This window comes from Pecten maximus, chromosome 2 (assembly GCF_902652985.1).
Source record: "Pecten maximus chromosome 2, xPecMax1.1, whole genome shotgun sequence".
NCBI lineage: Eukaryota > Metazoa > Mollusca > Bivalvia > Pectinida > Pectinidae > Pecten > Pecten maximus.
Window position 1 is genome coordinate 48,580,515 of NC_047016.1, and position 25,329 is coordinate 48,605,843.

Sequence of the window (25,329 nt, forward strand, 5' to 3'; positions counted from 1 at the left end):
CAACATAATCAAATAAAAAAAAAGATATAAATCAAATGTAGATAATTTGATATTGTTATTTTAAAATCAAACTACACCGGATATTCGTTGTTATGTTGCTTATTAAGAATAATCTATCAAATACGAAGGAATGGTGATAATGTTATCTTGGTTAAAAGATATCATACGACATTGTGTCTTAAATTTATTATTAAATTTCAAAAGTTCATTTCAGTTTTGAGAAAAGAAATTATGAAGGTTTTAGCATTACATTATACAAAGGAAGACAAATGCCATCAATCCATCCCATCTGAAGCTTGGGCAGCTCATCTTGTCGCTCTCGATCCATACATGCCTGAAACATAGAAAAGTTTATAAAAGAGAACAATCCTTTTAAGCTAGATTTTAAAACATTTTCTCCAAAACGCCCAACAACTTGTAAGCTAAGCTGCTAAGCTACATGTTTTTCCTCATCAGATTATAGTGGAAAGAATAGGACATACATTTTTTATTCTATTGTGACAAATTATCATTAAATGTCGAATAATACTCACACATTCGTTCAGCAATGTTAGACAATGATCTTCAAGCTTCATTTCATTATTTTCATTCTTACCAACTTTCCCAAATTTGATGGCATTTGCCACTAATGTAAATTCGTTTTAATGTGTTAAGTAGTTAATTATTATGCTTTAAATATCTACTGATGAAATGTTAATGCGATATACTCTCTACCCGTGTTTATACGCCATACGTGAATATTTAATGGAATGAAAGCATTGACGTACTACCGATATACAACTCCATATGAAGGTTTACTCACTTGTGGTTGTATATTCAGCTGTTGCTTCTCCTTGTCGCCTTGGTCGAAAAACTCGGACATCACCAGGTCTGCAGCCTGAACATGAAATTCATAATTAGTATTAAGTTGTCCAATCAAGGCATACATTAAAAAACATAAATTGAGAATTGTTCTTGCGAAAATATATATATATATATAAAATTGCATCATAAATTTTTTTGTGGCAAATAATTTTATCTTCTGGTTCTATTATTTATCATGTATTAAGGAATATGATTTAGCACAGTTAAAGCTAGCTACGAGTATTCATGTGATTATTGACCATGATGGCGACAATCGTACAGAGCGATGTTCGTTAAAACCACAAAAAACCGACGTTAAAACCAAATCGATATACTAAACTCATATTCCGTAAAACTATGGGGAAATACGAATGAAATTATAGATACGATCTTAAATTAAATATTTCGTACTAAAGTATCAGGAAATAAGTAAACATATATTTACATGAACCTAAGGAAAGGACTATGTAAAATGTGTTAGATATTTTTCTCAAAACAGCATTTCCTCATTCGGCATGTGACTGAACGCGTTTTTTTCCATTGTTCTTGTCAACATATTTTTGTTTAAATGTCACTCCATAAAAGTGTGACGTCACAATTGGATTCATAAGAACGTACAGCCAATCGCAGTCCTATGTGGTATATCATAGCACTTCATATTTTATAAGTACACAGGATGCTTGTTAGAAGTTATGAGGCATGCGTTCTAGTTTTTAGCAGTTGGTTTTTCAAACATATATGTTTATATACTTCCTTTTCATAGATGTCAATAACAAAACGAATCGTTATAAAATAGTTCCCGGAAAGAAAATTGCAGTGGGAAAAAGATACTTGAAATTTAATGACAATTTAAGTTGTTCGCTGCTAACTGACGCCAGCAATTTAAGTATACTCATTGAAAACTTCCTCGTTTAATGTTTTTTATGATATATGTCCTAGGATGAATGTCCGTCGATGTTTTCCGTGTCAATATTTTAGGACTCTGTATCAATATTTTCTTTACACTGACTCGAATTGAATAATTGTCGATGATAAAGGGATAGAATTAAGCCAATGAAATTTTTCATAAAATGAATGTCGGAGCTTCAGATTTTTTCCGCTATTTTTCTAAGAACTGATCTTTACTAGTGCTAGCACATATTTTGTTGCAGATAACACGTATTTGCTTAAATATCTTCATGACTTTAAATAAAGACTAAAATAATATTAATGATTGGGTTAAGCAGTGGAGACATACGCCTTACCAGTCAAAAATGAATCTGATATTTTTTCTCTAAACGATTAATCCTCCTGATATTCATTGTCTTTGAAATATTCGCGTCAGTCATTTCAACTCATAAAATGCTTGGTTAACTCTTCAATAATGATGACAAATGGATTATAAACATAAGCATTTTATTTACAAAAAGGCAAAGCAGAGAAATCATAATCTTAGACAGTAAAATACTACAAAAATGACTGATATTATTTCATGATAATGTATGTTTCTTATATTAGACAATTACTAAAATATGATGATGTTACATGGGATATCTGCCCTGTTTACGTAAAACCTGTTTAAGATCAAATGCTTCTGATGTAGCTGGGAAATAACCGGTTTACAACCTCACATGAACATTATATAATTGGGTAGGTTGGGAAACTTTACAAGAGAGAAATAATAAAATGAATGAAAAAAAAAAAAAAAAAAAAATCGCATATCAAATTAAATTAAATTAAAAGATATTCTCCTGGAATGATCTCTGAATTTAATCATAGTTTTAATAACCTGTTATCTATTCACTCTGAAGGGGAGTTTAAGTACCAGAAAAAAATCAAGATGAGAATACAGCAGATAATATTTTCCAGACTTAAGGCCCAGAAAATATGACATGCATTAATTCTCTGTCAAGCAGAAATTTTGCTGGCGTCTGAACTCTGACCTCCTTCATGATAACTTATTCGACGATCCTATTGGTGCACGTGGTACACTATATGAATGTTGGGGGCTCCCTGGTAACCCTCATCTGTTGATGATATTTATCATAATTCGTGCAATCTTAAATATTGAAATAATTTCAAAACCTTCAAACCTTTTTGGTGGGTTATTTAAACAGGAGTTGTCTCCCTTCTATCATAAATCAAAATGGTAATATTTAATACAAAATGATATACGTGTATTAATTATATTTCGTATCAATAAACATTACTGAAATGAAACTTCTCTAATAAAATTTCACTAATACAGAAGAAAAAAACAACAACAAAAAACAAACAAAAGCAAACAAACAAACAAAAACAAACAAAGCATATCATATCAATTATGTTAATTGTCGGTACCGTAATAGTCTTATAAATAAGTTAGAGTGATCCCCCTTTGGTAACGCTTTACTTAATTTTCAATATTTTTAATTAATCAATTAAAACAGTTGGTGCCTTTATCGGGTTCAGACCGGTTGTACATGAAAGATACAATATCACTTATTGGAATGCAAGTAAATCTCAAGTGAATCCCAATATTGCGACTGTCTTTACAATAAATACCCTTCAAAGGCGAAAAACACTTATTCTGTTTACATTCTATTATAGTTTGACATAAAAAAGAATGAGCAATTTCATTGGCAAAAATTACATTGGGAAGAAGAATGAAGCATGAACGTTCCACCATCTTGGATCCAGGTGGTAATTTCGCAGCAGATTCGTACCGGTACAACTGTCACAAACTCAATAAGGGAACGCAGAGATATGAACTATGACTTAGGTCGTTTAAAGTACCAGGAATAACTGATTTTATACAGCAACATAAAATTGACAAAAAAGACAAAGAGATTGACATCCACGTGACATTAACGTTTTTGTCCTCGTATAGATCATATAATGACGTCACGATAACTATGTTGAATTGGAATAACTTCTTGTAAGAAAAAGTCAGTTTTCTTTTTCCAAATTTCATAATATATTTGCCTTTGACAATATAATCAGTTTCAATTTCTCTCAACGCGAACACACACACACATATCTTTCGCTGTACACGTGCATAGGTACATACCTTTCGCTATACACGTGCACAGTTACATACCTTTCGCTGTATCTGCCAGGGTTTCGTGATGGATGCTATATCACATGACGTCATCAGTATACTTCGGAGAGTTTCCTTCGACTCCCGGTCATCCCATGTATTTTGACCGGAGTCGACCATAGCAAAGAACTTATTTCTTAACCTAGAGCGGAAAAACAAACAAACCAAACAAAATGCAAAGTTCAAATATCAAAAACGAGATCGTTATACTTTTTTGAGGCGGAGAGGGTATCGCGATGCCTCCTGTTTGTGGGAGAAAATGTAATGCTATGGGAAGGGATGGATTGCTTAATCTATTGTAGATGGAGGGAGTTACTTTACGTATGTACTGCATTTTGTGGGACATATCATTATATTTACTGATTTGGAGGGAGAGATCGTTATACTTACTGTATGTGGAGGGAGAGTTCGTTATACTTTCTGTATATTGAGGGAGAGATCGTTATACTTACTGTATGTGGAGGGAGAAATCGTCATACTTTCTGTAAGTGGAGGGAGAGTTCGTTATACTTTCTGTATGTGGAGGGAGAGATCGTTATACTTACTGTATGTGGAGGGAGATATCGTTATACTTACTGTAAGTGGAGGGAGAAACGTTATACTTACTGTATGTGGAGGGAGAAATCGTTATACTTACTGTATGTGGAGAGAGAGTTCGTTATACTTACTGTATGTGGAGGGAGAAATCGTTATACTTTCTGTATGTGGAGGGAGAGATAGTTATACTTACTGTATGTGGAGGGAGAGATCGTTATACTTACTGTATGTGGAGGGAGAGATCGTTATACTTTCTGTATGTGGAGGGAGAGATCGTTATACTTACTGTATGTGGAGGGAGATATCGTTATACTTACTGTAAGTGGAGGGAGAAACGTTATACTTACTGAATGTGGAGGGAGAGATCGTTATACTTACTGTATGTGGAGGGAGAGATCGTTATACTTACTGTATGTGGAGGGAGAGATCGTTATACTTTCTGTATGTGGAGGGAGAGATCGTTATACTTTCTGTATGTGGAGGGAGATATCGTTATACTTACTGTATGTGGAGGGAGAGATCGTTATACTTACTGTATGTGGAGGGAGAGATCGTTATACTTACTGTATGTGGAGGGAGAAATCGTTATACTTACTCTATGTGGAGGGAGAAATCGTTATAGTTACTATATGTGGAGGGAGAGATCGTTATACTTACTGTATGTGGAGGGAGAAATCGTTATACTTACTCTATGTGGAGGGAGAAATCGTTATAGTTACTATATGTGGAGGGAGAGATCGTTATACTTACTGTATGTGGAGGGAGAAACGTTATACTTACTGTATGTGGAGGGAGAAATCGTTATACTTACTGTATGTGGAGGGAGAGATCGTTATACTTACTGTATGTGGAGGGAGAGATCGTTATACTTACTGTATGTGGAGGGAGATATCGTTATATTTACTGTATGTGGAGGGAGATATCGTTATACTTACTGTATGTGGAGGGAGAAATCGTTTTACTTACTGTATGTGGAGGGAGAGATCGTTATACTTTCTGTATGTGGAGGGAGAGATCGTTATACTTACTGTATGTGGAGGGAAAAATCGTTATACTTACTGTATGTGGAGGGAAAGATCGTTATACTTTCTGTATGTGGAGGGAGAGATCGTTATACTTTCTGTATGTGGAGGGAGAAATCGTTATACTTACTGTATGTGGAAGGAGAGATCGTTATACTTACTGTATGTGGAGGGAGAAATCGTTATACTTACTGTATGTGGAGGGAGATATCGTTATACTTACTGTATGTGGAGGGAGAGATCGTTATACTTTCTGTATGTGGAGGGAGAGATCGTTATACTTACTGTATGTGGAGGGAGATATCGTTATACTTACTGTATGTGGAGGGAGAGATCGTTATACTTTCTGTATGTGGAGGGAGAGATCGTTATACTTACTGTATGTGGAGGGAGAGATCGTTATACTTACTGTATGTGGAGGGAGAGATCGTTATACTTACTGTATGTCGAGGGAGAGATCGTTATACTTACTGTATGTGGAGGGAGAGATCGTTATACTTACTGTATGTGGAGGGAGAAATCGTTATACTTACTGTATGTGGAGGGAGAAATCGTTATAGTTACTATATGTGGAGGGAGAGATCGTTATACTTACTGTATGTGGAGGGAGAAACGTTATACTTACTGTATGTGGAGGGAGAAATCGTTATACTTACTGTATGTGGAGGGAGAGATCGTTATACTTACTGTATGTGGAGGGAGAAACGTTATACTTACTGTATGTGGAGGGAGAAATCGTTATACTTACTGTATGTGGAGGGAGATATCGTTATACTTACTGTATGTGGAGGGAAAAATCGTTATACTTACTGTATGTGGAGGGAGAGATCGTTATACTTTCTGTATGTGGAGGGAGAGATCGTTATACTTACTGTATGTGGAGGGAGAGATCGTTATACTTACTGTATGTGGAGGAAGAGATCGTTATACTTACTGTATGTGGAGGGAGAGTACGTTATACTTACTGTATGTGGAGGGAAAAATCGTTATACTTACTGTATGTGGAGGGAGAGATCGGTCGCTAATATAGATTCTTTCAGTAATGTTATAATCGCGCTGTACTCTTCGGACGTGAAATTGGCGAATATATTATTACCCTGAAATACAAAATGACATCTATTTACCCGAATATATTATTACCCTGAAATACTAAATGACATCTATCAACCTGTAACAGTCTAGTATCTTGTGATAATTTTATATTTTGTATGATAACTTAAGACAAAAATCTGGTTCAGTAATTAAAACAGGCGCGTTCGATATTCCTGTAGGATCAGGGTATGCTATGTAGTAGATTGATAAACTCTGAAAGTGAAATAAAATATTACAGAAAAGTTAAAATTCGCATTCAATTTATCGTGCTTTTATGAAGAAAATTTGATGCAAACTCTACAATGGGAATTTCAGATTCTATTAAATGTCATTGATAACAAATAATATATTATTCCATTATACATAAATTATGTACACATAATTGGACATATCGCGTGCGACAAATATACATGAATAAATGAAATGCCATTTATTTTGCAATGATTTCCGCTCGTAGATGCTACATAATTCCTCAATTAGGAAATAGTCCGACAGAATCGATTCATTGCTATCAAAAGAATCAGAAAAAAGGCATTTTGCCTTCCCTTAAAAATCAAAAACCTCTAACAATACGCATTGTCGTCCATACATCAACTCATCTATGTTGGTATGTGTCAATTAAATATATTTGATAGCGCAGTCAAGCCGGATAGTATTTGTTAATCATATAAAATTATTTTATACAAATATGCTTCTGCCGGAAAAGTTAATTTTATACTTTATCGACTCATCGCAATGTAAATGAATATACAGCCATCAACTTTTCTATCCTTGACAAGTCACCTTTACCAGGTGTTAGTATATGGCATGTCCGCCATTCTAGAAATCCCAATGTGTTTTTCCATGGATTATGTCATGTCGTGTCAATATCAAGGATCGCAATGGCGCTCCACTGAAATCAAATTCGATCATTCAGATGACCTTTATAATACCGTGAGGAACTGTTTACTTTTCGCTAGTATACAATAACTTGGCTGCAATTTTCATAAAAGTACTCTCATCTGCAGGGCGGCGGGTAAAAACACGGCAGCAGAGAACACGTTTACCCAAATATCAGAGAGCACGTGGTTATCAAATAGCAAAGACCACGTTTATATAAGCAGCAGAGAACACATGTCTACCAAAATAGCAGATGCCACGTGCTTATCAAAGCAGCAGAGAACACATGTTTATCAAAACAGCAGAGAACACATGTTTATCAACAGAAAAACCCCTTGGATTTAATGTTCGCACGCCCGATTTTTTTCTATTGACAGCATAAACTGTCCATATCTATGAAGTAGAATCTCCACCCTCAACCTTCCTTTACTAATGATATCACAAAATATTGGTTCCCTTGGTTTTGAAATGTGTTTTTAGCTTGTGTATCTTTCGTACACTCCTTGAGATTGCAGGTAGTAAACTTTGCTATTGGGCATTTTAGTCCTAGAGATTTGTCTTAACCTGCTTGTTACGTTTTAATTCCTTTGAATAGTGACACGGTTCAGAATATACATGTACGTCAAATTAACGTTCTTATGTAATCCTAAATTGTATGTTATAAAAATCGAATATTGCATATTCTGAAATGAATTTGAATTATGAGTCTGTTTGACCTTCCCATCCAGATTTTGTTATTCCCTTCGGCATGTTTTGCTTTTGTGGTCGCCCCCTATCATTAGTCATAGAAAGATGACAGCTGTTTGTGCAGTTAGAGTAATTTTAACTGCATCCAACTCTTAATTTGATCAAAAGATTAAAGTTGATAATATCTTGTGTACATTTTGTGAGCTTCACGTACCTCGCTGTTCAGGATAGTGACCGCGTGGTTGAAGTGATGATGTTCCATTGTGCCACTAGTTCCATACAACTGAGCCAGGGCTGACCCCGACCTGTAAAAAACATATTTACACAGAGTAAGTAAACAACAACAACAACAACAACAACAACAACAACAACAGCAGCAGCAGCAGCAGCAACAAATTTGATTGATGAGATACCGAGGGCGACATTTATGTTATTTACAGTGAACAATCGCAAGGACGACAACAACAGTCCTGCTGAACAAAGCAGCTGTTATGTCGAAATAGATAAACTAATTAAAAACATATAGAGGCTGCATATGACATCACTTAAATATCAGTGTTGGAAGGCGTTATTAGTTTAAGGGGTTTGATATCATACTGATTTTTGCTGCAAGGCATTGTTGGTTTGAAGGGTTTGATATTGCAATAGGTTTTGTTGAAAGGCGTTGTTAGTCTGCATTTTGTACTTTTATGGAAGGCATTGTTGATGTGAGGGATGTGATATTATACTGACTTTTGTTGAAGGCGTTGTTGGTTTGAGGGGTGTAATATTATATTTAAGTTTGCTGGAAGACGTTGTTGATTTGAGGGGTGTGATATATTATTGAAATTTGCTGGAAGGCGTTGTTGGTTTGGTGGTTTGATATCATATTGAAGTCTGCGAGAAGCCGTTGTTGGTTTGAGGGTTGTGATATTACACTGATTTTGCTAGAAGGCATTGTTAATTTAAGGGGTTTGAAATCATATTAAAGTTTTCTGGAAGACGTTGTTAGTTTGAAGGGTGTAATATTATATTGAAGTTTGCTTGACGGCGTTGTTGGTCTGGGGGTTTGATATCATACTGAAGTTTGTAGGAAGGCGTTGTTGGTCTTGGGGTTTGATATTATACTGAAGTTTGTAGGAAGGCATTGTTGGTCTTGGGGTTTGATATCATACTGAAGTTTGTAGGAAGGCATTGTCGGTCTTGGGGTTTGATATTATACTGAAGTTTGTAGGAAGGCATTGTCGGTCTTGGGGTTTGATATTATACTGAAATTTGTAGGAAGGCATTGTCGGTCTTGGGGTTTGATATTATACTGAAGTTTGTAGGAAGGCATTGTCGGTCTTGGGGTTTGATATTATACTGAAGTTGTAGGAAGGCATTGTCGGTCTTGGGGTTTGATATTATACTGAAGTTTGTAGGAAGGCATTGTCGGTCTTGGGGTTTGATATCATACTGAAGTTTGTAGGAAGGCACTGTCGGTCTTGGGGTTTGATATTATACTGAAGTTTGTAGGAAGGCGTTGTCGGTCTTGGGGTTTGATATTATACTGGCTTTTTCTGGAAGACTGTTGGTTAAGGGAGTGGGGAAAGGAAGAGGGGTGGGGCGATAATAAGCTTTTGTATTTTGGGGTTAAGGGGTTGGAGTAGGGGTTAAGGTGAGGATGATAATGTAATGATATTGTGTTGGGGGGTTTAGGGATGGAAGTGGGGGTTGAGGTGGCGGTGATGACATACTGACTTTTGTTGGAAAGCGTTGTTGGTTCCCCTATGATCTAAATCATGGCAGAGGCATCCGACCACCATAGCTAACGTCTCTCTGTCCGCTAGATGGCGCTTGGCACCACTTCTCTACAATTAAAACAATTTAATGGACTTTTATTCAATAAGAAATGAAGATTCATTTTTTAGCAATGGAGCATTTTTTCCGATGATTGGTGTACTGTAGAGCATTGGTGTATTATCATTTGGCCATGAGTGGTTGGTGAGTGATTAACTACTGAATATGACATTCTGGATCCTGTTTGATTAACATTTACTTCATAAAGATTCCTAAGGAAATTCTTGAAATAATTTCACAAGAAAATATTAAATACAGGGAAAATCTTAGATAAGAAACTTTCCTAAACTTCTGTAATTGTTTTGCTATGGAAAATGAAAGTTAAAGAATTTGCTTGGGAACATTAATGAAACTTGGGTCTGAATCCAGACATGATATTGTTTAACGAAGAACGTACAGCATCATTGCACTTTACATTTGTCTTTGTGGGGCTATCTAGACCCTATATTTGACAACGAAATTTATATTTTGAAATAACTAACGAGAAAATAAATAGAGTTACTTTTGTGAAAATAATTATACGATGAATATCAATGGTTAAAACTACAAAGTGTAATCTGAAACAGTACCATTAAGGAAAATAATCAAAAACAATCTATCGGCAAGCATTTTAATAATTAACGATAATTCATGTGTGCATCGTATTACAACAAAATTGATATCTGGAATCTCTTGATCAAAAATCGTTAATAAATACAAATTTGTGTTTTAAACGTTCTGAAATCCGAGTGTTCTGTACACAGCCTTACCTTGAGGGAGGCGAACATAGTCTGGCACACGTTGAATGCGTGTCTCCAGTTGTGGTAGGCAACATTTCGGTAGTTCTTTCGCACTGTAAGGAGCCATCGACATAGAACCTATAACATGCAGGGTGTTCCAGAAAAAATTGTGCCGACTTTAAATGATAATATCTGTTTGTTTGTTGGTTGTTTTTAACATGGAATCAAAAATAACAAAAAACACATTTCATCAAAATTTGTTAGAATGAGCAACACTAATGATGACGTCATAACTGACTTTAATAACGAAATTGGTGTCATCGTCAAAATGAGAATACATTAATAAAATGGATACAATTGCATAAGGAACACCCACGTTGATGGTATACCGTTACATGACATATTAAATATCAAATAATTTCTAAAGAAATGTATTGTTTTAATCATAAATAAGTTAACATTATAAACATATTCAAATGAACTCATAATTTACATCCAATTAAGATGACTGATATTTATACAATAATGCATAAACAGCTCAAGTAATATCGGATACCTGGATTCCATCTTTATCGTGAATGTTTTTCTTACCTCATAATCAATTTTAAACTTTCTAATGAATCCTAAATCTTTGAATATTCTAATAGCGGCAACCAACATTTCGTCTTTGGTGAGCGAGAAATCGTTAAATTTGTGGCTGTCGAGTTTCCACTCCGACGTTTCCGGTACTTTCTGACTCTGTAGACAAAACAATGAATGATTGGCGTTGTTTTTATTTAATTTAAATTGAATAGATTATTCGTTTTATTGATATAAACATCTTCTCGTCATCTGGAGTCACGTGACGACGATGCCATCTAGTGAATGGGAAACACAATAGATACTATCACGTGACAGCGACTCACAAGTAATTTGTCTATTCATTAACCATTTAAAGTGCCATCGTACTGAAATGTACATGGCACGACAACATAATACATATTTAGTTATAGTATTCTGTTCCTGTGTTAACCTGGAAAGAAAATAATATGACAAAGCGAAGGAATATGCTTGAGGTACCAGGTGTTGAGGTCATTACAAAAGGTCATCTTAGTCTTTATTGTGTCATTTATTTAAGCATTAAGATGTCTTCATTGGAAACTTTCCAAAATCTTATAACAAATGTCTTGTCGCATCTTGGGTTGTCAACATGTGTCGTGTTTAGTTTGCTTTGATAACCGGATTCCGGAATTCCCGATCCGGTTTACGAGTCCGAAAGTCAACGATTATTATCAACCGCACTAGAAAAAGGAGATATGAAAAAAAACAAACAAAAAAAACCCAAAACAAAACAAAAACAAACATTGAAGACGACATATTTTGGACTTCAGTCTACTAGTGCAAAAAAGGGTAACTGATGATTGTACTCATACTTTTATGACATTGTCATCTGTGATTTATTATTCTTTTACGTCATAACGTGTGATTATAAGTGAGTGTTTACTGAAACATTTGATACGTTCTATCGTAGGAGTAACATTCTCTTTGTTTCTGTTCACATTTTTTACTTTGTCTCTGGACAGAGTGACTGGAAACTATATCGGATCACAATAAAGAATCGAAAGCACTTTGAACTTTTTGTATTGTCATACGAATGAGACATGATTCCATGCTTCAATAATTCCTTCAGTAGATGTGGATATAAGTACACGTGCACATTGAGGTGATAATATAGGTACTTATTTATATATTTATATCTGAACATGTACATGGTTATTTAGTAGCAGTGTAGATAAAAACGTAATGCAGTGTTCTCTTGTTGGAATCAATTACATGTAATCTTTATCCGAATTACAATACCTTTGTAATTAATAGTGCTTCAATAAAACTAGACACTATCACGTCAACGTGCAGTGTAACCATCCAATCAGCATTCGGGATTTGATCATGTGAACTATAGACCTTGTTGTCCCTGACAACCTCACCTTGAGCCGCACCACGTCCGTCGCGGAAACACCGGAATGGTACGACAGCGTCTGTAAGATAACATACATCGATTGGTGATAATTGTCTGGAAAGTATCGAATTCCACTCCATATGTGGGCGTGTTAGATATATACCAAACTGTACCTTAAGGCTATATGAGATAAGGTGTATTTGAAAACAGCAGAACATATAATAAAGATCGACAGTCAGTTTTGATCTAAGCTTGTTCAATACTTTTACATAACCATCTGCATACTTCCCCAAGTGTAATTTACACAGAAAGGTCTTTTATGTACATTGAAATACATATACCACTTTTTAATTCGCTATGATAATATCTGTTTCAAAGCTCTACCGTCTGTGAAGAATGTTTTATATAACGGTTAAGTATTATTGTCCCCACTTTTGTTCAAAAGCAATTTTGACATGTGACATTTGATATTCTGTTGATAAAAGGTTATAGGGCCCGGTAGATCTTCGCAATATAACAGTTTGATTATAAAATTTTTATAAACATAGCATCAAATGGAATTGCGCAATTGCGGAATTAGTTTTGTTCATTACTTACAACCACGAAGGTCCTTGCTATGCAAACTAAGATGTTTATTAAAAACTTTTATGGAAGAAGTCAATATCGCTACACCGGAAATGAATACTGACGTGCAAACTAAACATTAATTCTAACTAAGAATGATGACATGAGTGCAAATATGAAGAAAATGAAGGAATTTTTTTACAAAGACCCATTAAAAGTACATGTAAAACAAGAACAAACATAACGGATGGCAGCTGATCATTAATGACACCCAACTCAAAACTTTGAGTCATGTTAAGAATGTCACATTCTCAAAACTTGGAACCGGGATAATTGAAACGAAACAGCTTGACACAGTCATATCAACGATAACCATGAAGAAGACTTCAAATGATATCACCATACCGACCAAATTTTAAGTATTGAGTTTTTGCACCGAATTATTTTTAAATATTTGAACATCTGGAAAAATGGTCCAGATGACGATGTGTATATGAATGTACATTTGATGGAGAATTGAGCGACATACCTCTAACGTAACTGCTTGCTTCGATAACAGGATGGCAATCTCCTCGTACAGAACACAATTGTTGATCCCGAGACCACAGAATATCGTAAAAGCCTGAAACAAATCATAATGGGTTACATGGAAAACAATAAAAATATAAATATTGCAATTGCGCATTGATTTAGAATCGTTCATTGTAATCATATAATTTGACGTACTTCCATTACCGGGTTTCGCTAGTAGGAACATTCATGATATGTATTATGATTTATGATTGTTATAACATCGCCTTATTTATTGACCTTCAATTTCATTTTTTATCTATCAAGGCCACACAGGGGTAGACCGAATCATTAAGAACTTCCTTTGATGATGCAATACAGCAAATTAGATTGATATATGGCACTCTATAAAGTGATGTCCTGCTTCTAATTGACGACTGTCGTGTTATATTACTTTCGACATGTAAACAACACCTATTAAGAATTGATGCTATGATGGACATGTTTCAAGGGATGGCGGCGTGAAAATTTTGAAACTTTGACTGATCATAAACAAATATGTGGGATATTAATAAAACAATATTATTTGATATAAAAACCTCAAATTCACTTGATGCAAACCTTAATAGTTTTAAATTTAAACAATGCAGTGATTGGCCACAATCTGTCGATGGATGGACTGATGACCGAATTGTTCTCTTTATAAACGCGGTTCTTTAAGTATGAACGCCTCTGTTATCGCATTACCAATCAATATATCATTATTCAGTTTTTTATAACAGAACACATGCAGAATTACATCAGGTGATTAAATACGTATCATGATATGAAAGTGTAGTTTGCGGTTACAACTTTCTATCCCACTGTTGATTTTGCTTCATATAACTATAATTAAACAGAAGACCTTTGATGCCAAATGGAGCCACGACATATTCTGTATCCCAGCAGGAAGCCATATCGTCATTTATCTGATATCGCACTTACTTCAAACAGTTGGTCGTCATGTTCATCAAAGGAGAGACCGTCGGATTTGTTCATCACCTGAGCGACCCCTGTGTGTAATGAAATTCAACTTTAGCATCAGATTGTATTGCATATCTTTCACAAAAAAAGCTACACATAACTATAGAATATTCCAAAACGCCAACGCAAAACGTCGGTAAAGAGATTTAATCACTGTTTGAACCATATTTCATTCACAAAATGCGATAACATGTCTGTGAGATTTCATGGTTAGGGCGAATATATGTTTATTAAAACATATGTTCTGAGATAAGACATTGGAAGTTATCTTAAAAATTGATGAAGAAAAATAAAACATCTGACTGATTTTATGTTATTCTACTTCTGGATACGTGGGCGCTCATTCGCTATCGACATTACATGTCAATACGATTTTCAGTCTAAAACTACTTTCCATTGGCTTTTTCAAATTTATCACAGCAGGTCTCACCGTTTGTGAATTTATATTTGTGAAGCACTTGGTATTGAACAACTATCTTCGTGTAATACTTGTGGGTAATACAATTGTTTGTGATATCACTAAATGATTTAGTTATTTGTTATCTTGTGACGGTTATTAATGCAGTTAGGCATTTGAGATAGAAGTAATGAAACACAATGGTTGTTTATGATGCATTTATTGATGTGCAAAGGATTGTATCACAAACACAAGTGAACAGCACCATTGATATCTCTGGATTTTCGAGCCATTAGTTTTATGGAGGATCTTACATGAGAGGATATGTCATATAGAATTCATTAAACGAGTTTGATAATTTGATATGCCACTAGGCTTTATTCAAATTATTAAACGAGTCTAATCATTTTCAGAAGTCATAGCCACGAGTACAAGGTTCTATTTATCACATAACTACTATTTATGAGAATATAAACAAACTTATTTCAATTTTCGTGTCTATATAAGAAACCCGGCTCGGATTGGACGTTTTCGTCTACCCAGGCAATTATGCGACGTCACATCTCTATTATGACGTCACACTATTGTTATAACACGGGTGTCTTACGACATTATGACATTGACGCGTGTTTTTACTCCTGTCATCGTACTTATTATCTAATATTGATAATGGAAATTTCTCGTTACATATAGTGCCAAATCCTTCTTCACTTCTTGATTCATTTTCCTAATACGAGTACTTTTGTTTATCTACAATAATTCTTGCGACAGCAAATTGCAGTACATATCCGAATGCGAGTCCGTGTTTATATTTACAGTCTTACAAAATGTTTTAAATATCCTAATACGTCATGTTTTACAATTCTAATTAAGGCTAGCTATTTTGCATTTAATCTATTATATGAAAACCACTTCTGTGAAATGGTTCTTCACCTTACATATGGTGCTTGTCTCACGATCACAAAGTGCATGTGTTTGTTACCAAATGTCACATGTTGGTGTTAATAAAAACAAACAGCTCTGCGTAAAACCGTCGATCCTTCTACTGGGTTTGCAGAGAACATATTGACCGGACTCTGATCTATTGCTGAACGATTGCCTGATCGCCCGCTCTTCGAAATCGTCGCATAAATTTCTCATCAGAGCAGAAATGTAATAGAACTTTATGGACACCTGAGTACATTCGAACGGATCAGAAGCAACAAGGAATAGAAACATTAAACCAAAACCATAATTCTAATTCAAACTGGAAAAAAAGTAAGCATTCATTATTGATCATTGTGTAAAACACAGGGGGCTAAAGTACGAAGACCTCTCCGAGGCGGACACCTTAATGACTAGGCAAAACTACAAACTACAAGCATGAAAGAAGCTTAACATTTTGATTGCACCTCGTCCCAGTGATAATACAGATCGCATATACATTGTATACGTAAAAGTACTATGACCTCTCTGCGATGGACATCTTTATGACTGAGCAAAACTACAAACTACAGGCTTGAAAGAAACCGGGCATGTTAAGAAGCACCTCGTCTAATCGCAGATCTCAAAAGATAAAGAACAACCGTAGAAATCCAGATAAAACTAAGGAATATTAAAGTGCAAAGATCGATATCCATATATTTCTGAACATGGAAAGAAGCATATGTCTATATAAAAATAACCGGTTTATATTTTGTTTCATCAAATATGCCAAAGACAAACCAAAAGTATTGTGGAAAAGCTGGACCATGTATCAAAGAGGCTGCATCTCCGACAAAGACTTAATTGAAAACAAAAATAGGAAGTTTTATATTTGCATACAATTACAAAATAACGTACATTACCCTATCACTACAAAAGTGTAAGCTTCTCTATCTATCTTTTACAGTTAATGTGAATACGTGACCAATTGAATACTGGAGATATTCTTTAGTTCGTCGCCTCTACATTTGATGTGTAGCATTTGGTTTGAAAAGTGATCATTTTAAAGACAATGTTATTATTTTTTGTTATTGATTATGTATACATCTGTACCATTGATGCCATTTTATGTATTTTTTTTGTCATGCAGTGTGTACTGTAGATGATGCAGCATCTTTAAACGTGCAAGTACCATGCCGAGTATTTAAGAGCGCAGATCAAACTGAAGAAGAACGCATAGCCAACACCTCTCCAGAGAATCATCAAGCGTGCAAGGACATTACAACTGCTAATAGTTTGGAAGAGTCTGTCATCCATCACGTTGAAGTAAAAAAACACCTTAGCATATTAAGCTATAGTTACTTTCTCTTAATTGGAACAACATATCCCTCGGCTCTGCAGAAAGGACCTTCGATCACTTGACCATACGGGATCGTGTGAAAGCCAGCAATCAGCTAATGAGCACCAATTGATCTTATTAACGTAATCTGGTGTTTAAATTTTGTAACTAATGCCTCGTAGGTCACAAGAGTACAGCATTTCTCGTCATAAGCAAAGCATAAACTGACCTGTAAACAAAACCGTGATATCAAAAGACAGATTTAAAATGATTTGCAAAAAAAGAAAGGCATCGTAGCACCTTTACACACGTTTGTAGGAACAGATACATCATGCCGGTGTTCTCGAAAACATTAAGATTCAGAAGATAAATGTAGAAATTCAAAACCGGGAAATGAAAAAGTGAAGGTCTACAAATCCAAATACGTATACAGTAATTAACAAAACAGAACAAAACTTACCGATAGTTTTCGACTCTCTGTTTCTGATTGGTTTACACAATATCGACCGCATAGCAATGTTTCCACATTTGTCAACCTGGTCAATATAAATTTTATCGGGGAAAACGTTTAAAACTCTACTATTATTAGAATGTAAGATAATGATAAAAAAAATGAAGTTGTTCGTGGTAGAAAATTTGTGTTTAATGGATATACGTGTTTGAACAATTCCTTTATGAGTATCTCTTCACATTCTTCACAAAAACTATGCACTCTCTTCTTAATTGAAATTTTGAGTTATCTCTCTTTAAAAAAACTTTTTGTCTAGCATTGAACCTTCATTAAGGATGTCATTGTTTCTATAATGAAATGTTTGATAAGTTGATGACCACAACGTTGCCACCATTTTACCTGCTGAGTGTTCGAGTCTTGTTTTTACATGAGGAGTCTGTGATGGGTAGACGATAGACATTATTGACATACGTACCTCTTGTTCGAACCGACAATCCTGATCTGCGTCTGAAATGTTGATCGTCTCTCCTGTTATCAGCACGTGCTCCGCGATCTTGTTACCAAACTTCATGTCTGAAGAGTTCTCTGGGCTACCAACGGACAAAAACAAGGGCTAACAGACGTGACGCTAGATATGGGCCAATATATCATTAATATTATCCGTACTCTTTCAGATTTGTTTAAATAACATACCAAATTTGACGAATAAGGTCAAGCTATCTTCGCACAATCAAAACTTTGCTTTATAAGCTAATTTTATCAAAATCATATTAATGAAAAGTGGATATTTTGAATTTTTGTTGAAATTTTCGCATAGTCAGCTTCAAAAAACTGATCGCGGTGTGGATATTTTCGCGCTTTTTTAGTCATTCTGAAAATATAATTTCGCGCTGCGATGTCATTGTGCATGTGCATCTGAGTACGAGTTATCTCGGACGACATAATGCTTGAATGCCGACATGGTTAACCACCAGGAATTTGCGTCTTGGATTTTGTATTTAGTTTATTTGGTGGAACTATTAGCGTGTCAATATTTTCACGTGTTAATATGTTCGCGTGTGGATATTTTCGCGGAGATTTAATGATAATAAAATAAGCAAAAATATCCAAGCCGCGAACATTTCCATTTTTAGAGTAAAACAATAACGGTATATAGTCATATAACATTTTAACGTTGTGCAATTTGAATAACATCACAAGACGAGACGTTTTATTAGGTTACACAAAGTATTCACATTGTTAACATAAAAGCCTAAGTCATGTTGCCTTTAAGATGAGAGCATCACATACACGTTATACATATACCAAGACACACAGACTGCACTCTTTGAAGGATAAAGCATGTAGACAATCCATACACTATAACACGACATTTTCTCTCATAGAACTATCTGGGTGTCTAGAACAGCCTGTTCATAATAAAAGTACAATAATTTTGTTTATCATTGTTTCTGCTTGTTTACATCATTGTTCGCTTAGACAGCGGTCTTAAAGATAATGTTTATTTTGGTTGTTTACGTCATGCTGCTGGAAATAAACCTGTTAAGAAAGGTAGGCATGATGGCTTATCACTAAGACTGTTATAAACGTTGTATTAAATGTAAAAATATTCAAACAGTTATATTATTGTCTTTAGTTCTATGGTTCTATGCTTGTCTTTTGAGTTCTATGATTATTGTTTTAGTTATATGGTTATTTTAAACTTGATCGTTATTTTTATCTTTCAGTTTTACTGCTATGTTTATTATTGCATTTTTAGTTCTGCTGTCATATTGAGTGTTATTTCATTTTCAGTTGTATTGTTATATTTCAGTTCATAGTTCATTTCAATGTTATTTTTCTATTTTCAGCTTCATTGTTTTTTTAATACATGTACCATTGCTATGTTCCTCGTTCAATTGGAAATTTCAGTTCAATTGTTATTTTCAATTCTATTGTTATTCGCTATTTTAGTTTATTTTTTATGTTCAGTTCTATTGTTATTTTCAATTCCATTGCTATTTTTCAGTTATATAATTAATTTCAGTTCCATTGTTATTTTAAATTCTATTGTTATTTCAAATGATGTTATTATTGTCAATTCTATTGTTATTTTTAATTCTATTATTATTTTTCAGTTCTAATGTTAATTTCAGTTCCATTGTTATTTTCAATTCTATTGTTATTCGCTTTTCTAATTTCTTTTTTTTTAATTTTCAGTTCAGTTTTATTGTTATTTTTCAGTTCTCTTGTTATTTTGCAGTTCTATTGTTTTGATATTTTAATTTCCATTGTCATATTAATTTTTTTTATTATTTTCAGCTCTATTGTTTTTTGTATTTCCATTTTTTTTGTTATTTTGTTTGCCTGTTTCGTATCATTTTTTCAATGATAAAGTTAATTTTTTTTTTTGAAAAATAATAATAAATCATTTGGATTGTATATGACATCAGCTGTAAATATCTACATCAACAACATCTCCACTCAATGTTCAAACGCACGACTTTATGATATAATATGACTTAATGCTAGCTCTTGTTCTGAATTTAGCTACTTATTCTCAATAAGTTGGATGTGTGTTTCGTTACTCATTTCCGTAAAGAATGGACATATGCATACGATTGAACACAAACTATTATTAGATGGAAATTTTATCGTTGCGGTTTGTTATCAGATGAATTGACAATTTCAGTTGATATTTCTAATAAAACCCGATATTATATGATTGGATTAGTGTTAGTACAGACACCAAAATGACATTACAGGAACGCCGTACACGGTCAAAACACGTAATAATTATGAAAACCTGGGTCAAGGTCAAAATCAAATATGTATTTTGTCAGAAACCAATATAGTCATACACTTTTTCAATGTAAAAATAAGAATAACTATTATGTAACTTACACTTCAAATTTAATGCTCAAATAGAAATAATTATTTTCCTTCCCCGTTACTGATACCAGTTGGGAAACAAAGAATTGTATAAAATACGACACGACCAGATTTCAATACAAACTGAGAGTAAGTTGCAGAATGACTTTAGTTCCATCATATACATGTTTTGTCTTTGGAATTGACGGTAATGCCAAATTGTTGATAATAAGAAGACAAAACAAGAAACTGAAAATGTCAAAAATATCAAAGCCCGGTTATTCAATAAAATAATCCCTAACATCATTTCTGGAAACCTATCTCATTACTGTGATTTACCTTACATTGGTCATGTGACACTTGTACAGCAAAATATACAACAGAAATGCAATGACGTAACCATTCCGTTACCACTAAATGGGAGACAATGGATTGTGACCTTGACCCATGTTGTAATAGATATGGCGGTAAAGGAACGATGATTGGATTACCTTGTACAAATTATGGAGGGTACATTACGTGGCCTGTTGGCGGGATGCATGTTGGGGTCACAGGTGGAGAATACATTCCTGTCACATCAGAAAGAGAGGAATGGGACAGATAAAGAGATAGAGAGAAAGAGAAATACTTTTACAATACTGAAAAAAGTAAAACGGGTAAAATTCATATTAATTGCAATGAAGACCTCAATGATTACTTGTTTTGCTCCCGTTATTGTACTTCAGAAATGGATTTTCTTCATTAGAATTATATCGGCGACGTGTTACACATACTTCGTGTGACGACTTTATATGTGAATATCTTTTATCGTGCAATTAAATTTCGTTCCATTTTGAATTCGGAAAACATATCATCAATACTGTCAGTAGCATATCTACTATCCAGTTCTAGCAGACATGTTTTAAACGTGCGTGATGACAAATTTGACCAAATTTAGCATTGTATTCCGTAGGAAGGACAATAACATTGATCCAGATATAGACAGTGATTTCAGAGGCAGATGCTATTATACAGAAATATTGCTATCGCCAAAACGTATTGAAAACCAACAATTTTGATTCAGATAAATTATTAAAATATGATTCATTTGTAAAATACACCCAAATGTCAAACAGGAATACAGATGTTTCAGAATCAATGACAATAAGTACAAAGAGGAAGTCAAAATGTCACGTTCTTAATAAAAGAAGCAGGGCAATGACAACAAAACAATCCAATATAAACATATACAGTCTCAAATTAAAACTAGGTCTTCATGACAATTAAAAGCATAAAGTATACAAACCAAGGAAAACATGATAAGATACAGATTTTGAAGTGAAATTCAAACATAGAATGTTCATAGTATCTCTATGTTAATATTTATAAACATGTGTCTAAAGTAGATATATAGACTGCATTATGATGAACTAGTTTAAAACCGCAACACTGATATGTGACACGTGACTATTCCATAATCTTGGGATCAACAACACATAGTGTATATGATACATTGTATTAATAATTAGACAATTAACATAATTACACAAATGACGAAGGAAGACAATTTTATGATGCGTGTACTGACCTGGTAAACTATTTGAATTTCCTTTCTTAGTTGTACTGTGATGAATATATGTTATATGTGTACATTGCATTGCGATCCGGGTACTATTATCATCTAATAGTCGATTTGTCACTATCATTCATGTTAGGGTTTCGGGCCGACCATCACTGCGTGTCCCGACATTTTATCACTAGCCCTCCACCACTGGGTTGCGAGTTCGAAACCTACGTGGGGCAGTTGCCAGGTACTGACTGTAGGCCGGTGGTTTTTCTCCGGGTACTCCGGCTTTCCTCCACCTCTAAACCTGGCACGTCCTTAAATGACTCTGGCTGTTAATAGGACGTTAAACAAAAGCAAACCAAACCAAACCATCACTGCGCCATATAATCTTTCTTTTTTTAGAATGCGAATATGGCGCAGTGGTATAAGCTTCAGGCACTTCCGGCTTGGTGATTATGTACCATAGATATTGAGTTCGAGGCACGGTCAGGGCACACGTCATTAAGATGTCTTCCTTTGTGTTGCTTTATTACATATCTAATGATTAACATTATGCATCATATGTACTATGTGCTGTTGTCGATCCAAAGGTTGAATATTTGAATTTCCTTTCGTATTTGTATTGTTGAATATATGCTATATATATATATATATATATATATATATGATTTATCATATCTATATCATTATTATATTATATATTCTGTTGTGTATTGCTGAAATATGTTACATTAAAAAAGTGCTGATTGATTTTTGTATCATACATGCACTTTAAATTAGCATTAAAGTAAATGAAATCTTTGGTATCGTTACATTTACAACATATTAAAAAAATGGATAACAGGAAACCGAACAGAAAAGATAGAAAGAAGAAGAAACAGAAACACACCATACGTACTTATAATTGGAAGACTGGCCGTTTTTCACCGGGTAACCGAGATCAAACACTCGGTTGAAGTTAGTCTGAAATATGATCAACATATAACCATAGTGATGAATCGTAGTTTTAACTTTAAAAATAAATAAAGGTACATGTATTGATCAAATTTTGAAAGATATCAAAATTTTGCCATAGATACATTGATTAAATAAAATAAGAAATTAGTACCAATTTAGATATTCCTTAACATTTATGATAGAAATAAGAACATTAATTATTTGTATCATCATTTGTTATCAATTTTGGTTCTGAATATTACTTTTCTTTTAAAAACAAATATTTTCGATTTTGTATGTTGTCATATTTACAAAGGGGAAAACTGTACATTCTAACTTAAAGTCCGTTAAGCTAAAACACCAGTGCGTTTTTGTTTAGTTTTTCTTTGTGTGTGTGTGTGTTTCTCGATATATTTTCTTTGATATGATATAGATTTCATGTTATCAAACAGACTTTAGATACTAGGCTGGTATAGGTATGGTAATAGTTGTTCTTAATTTGATGTACATAGGTATGGTAACATTTGACAGATCATTCGTTTACTTAATTTGATGTACATATGTTTGGTAATAGTTGACTGATCATTCGTCTACTTAATTTGATGTACATATGTATGGTAACATTAGATTGATCATTCGTCTAGTAAATTGGACATACATGTATATGAATATGGTAACATTTTGTATTTATCTAATCACCCGTCCCTTCAATACGACATACAAACAGATACGGTTACATTTGACTAATCATTCGTTTCGTTAATTTTACATACACATGTAAAGTAACATTTGACTGATCATTCGTTGACGGAATGGTATGGTGAAATATGTGAATGAAAGGTTGAAAGTTCAATACACTGTCTACCTCCACTGGTTGTAGGTCCCTCAATACCATTTCCACTCCCTTTAGCAAAAGGAGTGAAATGAAACCTCTGCTGGAGGAGGTAATTGTAAAGTAATTTGAAATTTAACCTTGTTGGAACTTCTTAGCTTGTGTATCTAAAGAACGCAGTATTACTCGACAGCCAGATAGATGATTAGAGAGATGGTATCATTCTATGGTTGATATCATCTTCTCTTGGAAGCTGTCATTTCCCGCAGACATTACTTATCGGATTATTTCTATAAAACTCCATGACTACGATACGACATGACAGTTACTTAAATTCCATACCCAACAGGAAGGAAAGCCTGCATACCTAACGCTAGGATATTACAACGCACGTAAGGCGATTGTATAGAGTCGCATATCATCCACGTCAAAGCCATGACAGGCTACTCTTGGGGAGGAGAGATGTACACAAGAAGATATCACCATAATTAAGTTATCGGGGATTTTGAATGTATTTATATATCTGTCAGAAACATCAAAAATGGACTCAGTGTTTTACCTGGTAATTATTAGCTATCCAGATCATGAAAGTGATGCCTAACCCTATATGTATTTGAGGTAAAATATGGTGTCAGATATGAGAAGAAAGGGGAGTAGAATTGTTACCTTTGTTTCTTCTGATGACGTCATTTCAATGTTTGTTGTGAATATTTGTAAATAAATATGTGTGTGTGGAAATGGGAATATATATGATAAATGTTAATAAAGTACATCACTTACCTCTGGAAAATAAATATGTCACTTTAAACAAAAATGTTATTTTGAAGAATAACAGGAATGACATTTGTTAATATCATTTTAAACTAACAATCAAACAAAATTACTGGTGGTGATAATTGTTGATATCACTTACCTCGGATGGACGGAACACCTCTCCCACTTCAGTAGGGTCTGTGGCCTCCGAATGATCTTAAATCACTTACTTCTGACGTGCCATCCCGTAAAAGGACGGAACACCTCTCCCACTTCAGTAGGGTATGTGGCCTCCGAATGATCTTAAATCACTTACCTCTGACGTGCCATCCCGTAAAAGGACGGAACACCTCTCACACTTCAGTAGGGTCTGTGGCCTCCGAATGATCTTAAATCAATTACCTCTGACGTTCCATCCCGTAAAAGGACGGAACACCTCTCACACTTCAGTAGGGTCTGTGGCCTCCGAATGATCTTAAATCACTTACCTCTGACGTTCCATCCCGTAAAAGGACGGAGCACCTCTCACACTTCAGTAGGGTTTGCGCCCTCTGCATAATCTTGTGGATGACTATTTCAAGTGACGTCTGTTCCTCGAACACGTCATGGACAACCTCCAGCAGGGCCTGTACCA

The 25,329-nt window shown here is 34.5% G+C and overlaps 1 protein-coding gene across 1 annotated transcript in view; it reads right to left on the reverse strand.

Annotated features, from left to right (window-relative positions):
* LOC117322341 (dual 3',5'-cyclic-AMP and -GMP phosphodiesterase 11A-like) overlaps window positions 1-25,329 on the reverse strand; it is a 109,463-nt gene that overhangs the window by 1,689 nt on the left and 82,445 nt on the right. Inside the window, exons 4-19 of the mRNA XM_033877203.1 lie at window positions 25,184-25,321; window positions 23,073-23,137; window positions 21,120-21,197; window positions 18,254-18,368; window positions 17,788-17,863; window positions 14,650-14,717; window positions 13,685-13,777; window positions 12,620-12,670; window positions 11,247-11,393; window positions 10,686-10,793; window positions 9,838-9,947; window positions 8,333-8,423; window positions 6,457-6,557; window positions 3,902-4,043; window positions 803-877; window positions 251-334 (exon numbers count right to left, since the gene is read on the reverse strand). Coding sequence (XP_033733094.1) covers window positions 251-334; window positions 803-877; window positions 3,902-4,043; window positions 6,457-6,557; window positions 8,333-8,423; window positions 9,838-9,947; window positions 10,686-10,793; window positions 11,247-11,393; window positions 12,620-12,670; window positions 13,685-13,777; window positions 14,650-14,717; window positions 17,788-17,863; window positions 18,254-18,368; window positions 21,120-21,197; window positions 23,073-23,137; window positions 25,184-25,321 — 1,542 coding nt within the window. The remainder of the gene's footprint in view (window positions 1-250; window positions 335-802; window positions 878-3,901; window positions 4,044-6,456; window positions 6,558-8,332; window positions 8,424-9,837; window positions 9,948-10,685; window positions 10,794-11,246; window positions 11,394-12,619; window positions 12,671-13,684; window positions 13,778-14,649; window positions 14,718-17,787; window positions 17,864-18,253; window positions 18,369-21,119; window positions 21,198-23,072; window positions 23,138-25,183; window positions 25,322-25,329) is intronic.